The sequence below is a fragment of the Narcine bancroftii genome, chromosome 5 (genome assembly GCF_036971445.1).
Source record: "Narcine bancroftii isolate sNarBan1 chromosome 5, sNarBan1.hap1, whole genome shotgun sequence".
NCBI lineage: Eukaryota > Metazoa > Chordata > Chondrichthyes > Torpediniformes > Narcinidae > Narcine > Narcine bancroftii.
Window position 1 is genome coordinate 95777179 of NC_091473.1, and position 7471 is coordinate 95784649.

Sequence of the window (7471 nt, forward strand, 5' to 3'; positions counted from 1 at the left end):
AACAGGCCATGTTGGCCTTTCGAGTTCACTGATTTTGTGCGCCCTCTTCAGGCATTGGTGATTTTAAGTGTAGTGTATCTTTGAGAATTTTAACATCTATCCATAGGTACTCTGTACTTTGGATGTGAAATATCATATTAAAATATTCAAAAACATTGGCTGTGTGGGAGAAGCCAGTGAGTGGCTGTGGACAATAGCTTCTCAGACTGGAGGCCTGTGACTAGTGGTGTGCTGCAGGGATCGGTGCTGGGACCAGTGTAGCTTATCTAGATCCACAATCTGGACAACAATGTGGTGATATGGATCAGCAAGTTTGCAGACAGTACTCCCCATGAAGTGTTCATCTCTTGCCCCAACAATTTTTAAAACTATTCTACATCCTTAACCCATGTATGGATAATCAAATAATGAAGTCAAACTTAAATAAATGAAAAGTGCCAGGACTTGCTAATTGCAATGTAAATGATTTTTCAATATTAATCTTGGACTTTGAACTAATATGGAAGCATGGATGGCCTTATTGATTATAACAATGCAAGTTAATATGAAACTTAATTTATATTCCATGTATTGGTTGTTTGGTATAAATTTTATTGCACTCTATAACTTTCTGTAAGTTGCCTGTGTTTTTTTTTAATTTAAAATGAGGAAAATAAAAATTAGCCTTCTTTTGTCCTTCAGAAGGCAGCTGAACATAGGGACACCTAGTGGTGATATTACTCCACTGCTTTGGATGTGGATTGCTAACTTAAACTCCAATGACAACAGCTGGACTTGAACTCTTCCCCTAAAGCTACACAGAGCTTTAACATGCACCAAAGCCTTGGCCATAGCTTTGCTATTTTAAAAAATGAAAATTAAAAAACAGAATGCCTGTGACATTTGAAATGTAAAAACAATAAAACATGTAATAAAAGTAAACAGAAAATGCTTTTTATATTAAAACCTTAAAGCTGAAATTATTTTGAAATGAAGAGCTTGCCTTTTCTCAAAAGCCTGATAAATCCCCTGATAAAATCACGGGCTTGTGAATGTTGTCGTGTCCATGTTTTTCTCGGATCCAAGAGCCTATTCCAAATGTATGTATATTAGGAAGAGTCTGGCAGTAATGGAGTATGATGATAAAATACAATATTTGATATTATTTAGTAAGTATTTGGCTTCTGCATTTTATGACACATCTGTGTTTATAAATTCTTGGCTTATTTACCTTCATTAAGTGCAGTAACCAGTGTTGTCTTTCCAGTGTCAACCCTTGAGGTTCTGTCAGGATGTTCATTCAAACATTGCATGATTGAGTCAGGCTTGGATTTACAGAGAAGTTATCTTTTAATGGAGCCCTTTTGGGAATAAAATATGAAAAGTAACAACTTATTGAGCAAATAGATCTGTGGAAGCACAGAAAAATGGCATTCGGTTGTTTTTTTTATTTGCTTTAATGCGATGTAGTTGGTTACTCTAGTTCATTTCAAGGAATCCTTCATGACAGGTAACATGATTATTCCTGCTAGATGTTTGCCATTTTCTTTCACATTTAAGCTTACCTACTGTGTGGTTTGGCTTGTGCTTTATAATGTGTTCCAGTTGTCAGTATCTTATTTCTTTAATTTAAAAAAGTGTTTAATAGATTATTTTGAACACTCAACAAAGTGCATTTTTAAAATAGGCGTTCCAGGAGTAGATCTAGAAGACGTTCACATTCAAAGTCTAGGAGCAGGCGACGATCACGGAGTCCAAGGCGAAGGCGATCACGCTCAAGGGAGCGAAGGAGATCTCGGAGTATTTCAAAGCCAAGGTTTTGTTCTGCAGTGTTCTTGTGGTGTCGTATAATTTTATTTGCCATGTTACCGAATTGGTAAGGACATTGATCTAGCTGTTTGTTTGAATGCATTTTTGAGGAACAGTTTTTTTTTCGGCATGTTTTAGAGAAAAAAAGAAAGAAGAGAAGAAAAGGTCCAAAACACCTCCAAAAAGCTACAGCACAGCCAGGCGGTCTCGCAGCCCTAGCAGGTATGCATGGATATATAGAAAGCTGCTTGTGTTTTGGAAATATGGATGGAGAAAGCAAACATGGCTCATTTTCTTACTGTAATTTAGTTCCTTTATGGTTCATGCAACATTCAGTGGACTACAAAAATCTATTACAATTGAAAACAAAATTGAGTGAAGTCTTTGTTTGCACTTATTTGAATTAGAATATTGATTTTAATATAATTTGTGTAGTTTCTCCAGAAAACAGGACTCTAATTTACTTTAAAATTCACCTAAATTGCATCTCTTCATAGACTTTGTAAAATAATTTGGACAGCTAAAGGTTTTCAACCTATTTTTTAAAATTCTGATATTTCTGAAATGAAGAATTAATGCAGTAATATATAAGCATGCTAACTCAAATGGAGATTGTAGCTTCATTTTTAAAACCGTGATCAACATGTTTCCATTTTCCTTTCTAGATTTGATTTTTGCAGCATTTCTCCAACCAATTTGTTTTTAAGGCAGTCTTGCTGTAAGAGCATTCGATAGTTTTAGGAAATTATGGAACCAAAAGATAAATGGGTATTCACGAAGAATGCTTTGTGTATAACATTTTACATGAAAGATAATTAACTTGTATTTCATAACTAAGGTAGTTCCTTTAATTCGTCAGAGACCGAGAGCGAGAAAGAGAACGAAGGCGTAGAAGAAGTAGATCTATTTCAAGATCTCCTAAGAAATCAAGATCACCTAAGCGTAAACTATCACGATCACCATCTCCTCGAAGGTAATTTTTTGAAACCCAGACTTTGCTTTGAGCTGCCACAATTCTATTTATATTTCAAAAGTTGATACTGCGATCTAGGATTTAGAAATATCACTATTTTTAAATTTTAGTGGAATTGTTGATGTTGTGACTTGTGGAAATGTGGATTATTAGGCACTACTGGGTTGCAGTAATATTCATGCATTGGAGTAATCTTTATGAATGGAAGATGGAACTCTACTCTTTTTGCTTTGCTTTTTTTTCCTTTTCCAAGGAGAATCATAGTTTTTTTTAAACTTAATTGTAAGACTGTTTGAACTTGGTCAATAATTTATTTTCCAGGCATAAGAAGGAAAAAAAGAAGGACAAAGACAGAGACCGAAGCAGGGAAGTAGAGGAAAGGGAGAGGTCATCCAGTAAAAAGAAGAAGAGCAAAGATAAAGAGAAGGAGAAAGAGAGGGAGAAAAAGGCAGAAAGTGAAAAGGGAGATGTGAAGGTAAATTTGGACCTATGAAGTATTTTATTTGGGAAGAAATAGAACCATGTTTGTACTATTTCAGTTTTGTGAGAAATGTTGAATATGAAGATACTTCAGTGTGCCTTGATTTATTGAATTTGACAGCATTCTACACTTGTACAGGTGACGAGAGATTATGATGAAGAGGAACAAGGATATGACAGTGAGAAAGAAAAGAAGGAAGAACAGAGAGCTTCTGAATCTGGGGCCTCCCCAAAACTGAAAGAGTTGGCGCAAGGTAATGATAAGGGAAGTACAGATATTGTGAAAGAGTCAAAGGTCAATGGTGATGATCACCATGAAGAAGACATGGACATGAGTGAATAAATTTAGTGAAACCTGATTTATATTCCTAATGTGAAGTGATTATTTTTAGCAGTGCTTTCTGTCAGAATGTCGCCCTTCTATTATATTTTCTATGGTTATAGAAAGTGGTGACCTTGGCACCTGCCTTGCCACAGTTTGTGAAAGAGGTGTACAGATGACTTGGTTCAGGAAGTGAACTGCACTTCTTATTGCATCAGATTGGTGTGTCAGTAAGAAGTATTTTTCTGAATTGTATGCAGGGATCTCCTTTGACAAGATTAGGAACCTCAGTAATGTGTAATTTTTGTTTAAAGAGACTCAACAAATATTGATGTAGATAGTTGCCTATTCTATGAGCCTTGTGACTAGATTTGAGTTCCTGTAGTTTGTTTATTTGGCATAGGTTTTAAGTGACTGTCTGCTTTTTGTATGCCTCTAATAAATAAAGTACTTTGGTATTCCCTGTTCTTCAATTTATCACTCTTGTATCACCATTGTTCACAACAGAGGGCAACTGCCTTGACTGGACTTAATGTGCAATGTCTTGTGAGGAAAAATGGTTTTCTTTATCTTGATACTGACAGGTCTACCAGGTTGGCAATTTTAGCTGCAGTATGTGCCATGGTCTTGTACAGTTTATGAAAACAATTTGTTTTACATGTAGCTTTCATAATAAAAGCTATTTTAAAGCCTGGTTTAGTTCATTGTTATAATTATTTCTTAAAACTTGAGCTATATTCTAAAACCAGAATTAAAAATAGCAGAAACTGTGGGAAATATTCTTGTTTTAAACCAATTATTCATATGATGAGCACTGTCTGCAATCTTGGTTCCCTTACAGGCTGCATTTGGAGGAACGAAATGGCCTGACCACCCCTCCTTCTTCCCCCTCCCCCCCTCCAATTTACAAAGCTGTGATGATGTTCATTCCTTAGAGCTGTTAGTACAGATAGACCCTGACTTGCGATGTTCCGACTTGCAATATTTCAGTTAGGATGGTCAAAATCTGTGCCTTCAATTTAGTTCCAATGCTTCCTCCATTTGCGATATGTGATGCTTTCCCTGGCCATCTGTGCATCTGAGCCCCTAACCACTGTCCTCCCTGGCCACCTGCACATCCGAGCTCCCAATGCCCAAGTTGCCTGTGCAGCCAAGCTCCTGTCTACAGGTCCTCTCTGGCCACCTGCATTTCTGAGCTCCTGACTGCAGATCCAGCCAACTGTGCATCTGAGTTTTCAGCATTTAATTTTTTTTTTTTAAAAAAGGTAGAGGGCAGTATTGTTTCAGCTTATGATAATTTCGACTTAGAATGAGAGTCCCAGAACAGAACTCCATCGTAAGTCAGGATCTGCCTGAATGGCAGAATTCTAACATTACTCTGACCTCTTGGAAAGCATTAAATCAAATCAATACCTCAGTTGCAGGCAGATTCTATTTTTTTAATTTTAAATTTAGACATGCAACATTGTAACAGGTCATTTGGGCCCATGAGTCTGTGCTGCCCAATTAACTTACACCACTACATCCCCCCCAATACATTTTGATTCTCACACCCACCTCCCCAAAAGACTTGGTCTTGATCCTGTTGGAGTATCACATTTGAAGTAGATTGAGTTTGTGACTGCTTATTAGCAGATGAGAGGAATTTGATATTGCATTAAAGTTTTGTGGACATTGGAGTAATTTGGTTAATCTCATAATTGCTCAATGAGTAACACAAATGGTATTGTTAAAGACTCGTTAATTTATGAACATTTGGCTCTTATTTTGCTGAAAATATTATTAATCAAAATTTGACATGTAATGTCCTGAACAAGAGGGTAATACCAGCTTCTAACTAAGTGCATACAGATTAACATGCAACAAAATAGAGCATTAATTCCTGTTACTGAACATAAAATTAAATTGTTTTCAATTCTAATCTTGGTTCAAGTGTTTCTATATTTAATTTGATTGCTACAAATTCTGTTTTAGATGTGTTATCAAATGTAACTTGTTGACTGACCATTTCTCCCTTCTATCCATTTGCTTATCAGCTCTATCCTAATCTTTTAGTCTATTAAAGGGTTCTGACCTGAAACATTCTGACCTGTCAGCAACTTGTTTACTGTAGTTTCTTTTTTAATTAGAGGCATTGAATAGCACAAAGTAAAATAGGTGGGTCTAAAGTTGGTTTCATCTCTGAGGAATGAGAAATTGGAAGCTTCACAATTGCATCAGGAGGAATCCAGGTTCACCTTTTGAACAGCCTTTACGTGGAAGTACTAATAGATTGGAGTGCAGCTGAATTGGTCATTGCATACCTGAGGTGGGAAAATTGAGTAATTTGATATCACATTTAGTTGAGGAATAAATCAAGATTTGCTTAATTCTTTCAGTTTGGCTCGATTGGTATAAAATGCTGTGTCAATACAGATGCTACTTCACAGCCAAAAAAGGCAGAAAATGCAGGAACCTTTTCAGATTGAGTAGGAATGAAATTGGAATAAGGTGCTGTGGTTTAATTTATCTGATCACTTTAGACATATGCACAAGTGGAATTAAATTTATTTTAGAAGTATGTTTTTGTAGTTAAGAACCAGACAGCTTGGCTTTAAATTTAGAGATGATGCTCCCCTCTTTGAAACTGGATCCTTCCTCATTGGAGGACAAGTTGGTACGATAATCAACACATACACCTTGAGGATGCGTGCTTACCCCACTGCTCTACTTGCTGTACACCTATGACTGGCTAGGCATAAATGAAATGTCATCGACAAATTTGCAGGTGACACCAGGGTAATGGGCAGTATCACCATCTCGTGTTAGTCTCTACTCAATTGAGGACATCTGCCAGAGACAGTAGGCACTTTCAAGCATGGAAAACACCAGTCTATAAAGGTAGGTTTTTTGCCCTTACAGCTCTGAGGTGCCAATTCCAACCCTTCTAGGGGAAGGATAATCGTGGCTGGATACCCATCTCACCGCTGTCCCCTCTCCCTCCATAACCCCCTCAAGGTAGGGGCAGCAGGGGCCATTGGGGTAGGCCTGATGACAGCTTCTCCGGGCTCCTTCAGACTTCGGGACTGCTCTCTGCGGTCTTCCCTACCCATAATCCCCAACACAACTGCAATTTCTGCGAACCACAGAGTGGTTCCAGCTGCATGGGGGATTATGGGTAGGGAAGACGGCCATTGCTCTGCCACATTTATAGGGTGGCACCATGGGAACAGACACCCTGCCTCTATTGGCTCCAGAGGGTGCTACAAAGCTCTTCTCGTTATGAATTGGATGCTGGGCAGCCTTTTAGGGCTGCTGTCTGAAAGGTAAGTTTTCAATCCATTCTTGTAGCCAGACTCCAGGCAGAGGCCTGACATGATATATCCTTGACCTTCATAGCCCAGGCTACATCCACTTCTCTCTACCATTGGGAAGGAGATACAGTCACCCAAGGATGAAGGACCTAATGGTAAAAGGACAGCTTCCCCATTATCATCAGATTTCTGAATGGACAAAACCAAACACTTAACTATAGCAATATTTGCACTGCAGTGCTACCACAGAACAATTAATTTCATGTGTTCATGACAAATTCTGGTAGCCTTTCTGTGGTACCCAAATATACTTGTGACCAATTAACCTACTAATGTGAGAGGAAACTCATGGGACACAGGATGTACAAACTCCTTAATGGCAGCACCAGATTTGAACCCAGATCACTGGTGCTATATTAGTATTGTACTAATACTACCCCAGATTTTCAGATAAAATCTTTTTGGTTTCCTCACAAACCCAAGTCTGTGCAGGACAAGTAAGATACGTTTGCAGAACTTGGTCGAGAAATAATATGTGCAATTGCTACAATTTAGTTTTAGTAAAATTGTCTTAAATTCTGTTTAACTCAATTTGTTAATATTTAAGAGTAAATC

General features: G+C 37.7%; 1 protein-coding gene across 3 annotated transcripts in view; it reads left to right on the plus strand.

The window, feature by feature from the left end:
* srsf11 (serine and arginine rich splicing factor 11) overlaps positions 1–4257 on the plus strand; it is a 33984-nt gene extending 29727 nt beyond the window's left edge. For all 3 annotated transcript variants that reach the window (XM_069938439.1, XM_069938440.1, XM_069938441.1), the window contains 5 exons: positions 1667–1795; positions 1927–2010; positions 2648–2761; positions 3083–3236; positions 3381–4257. In XM_069938439.1, the coding sequence (XP_069794540.1) occupies positions 1667–1795; positions 1927–2010; positions 2648–2761; positions 3083–3236; positions 3381–3584 (685 nt within the window). In that variant the 3' untranslated portion in view covers positions 3585–4257. The remainder of the gene's footprint in view (positions 1–1666; positions 1796–1926; positions 2011–2647; positions 2762–3082; positions 3237–3380) is intronic.
* The last annotated feature ends 3214 nt before the right edge of the window (positions 4258–7471 follow it).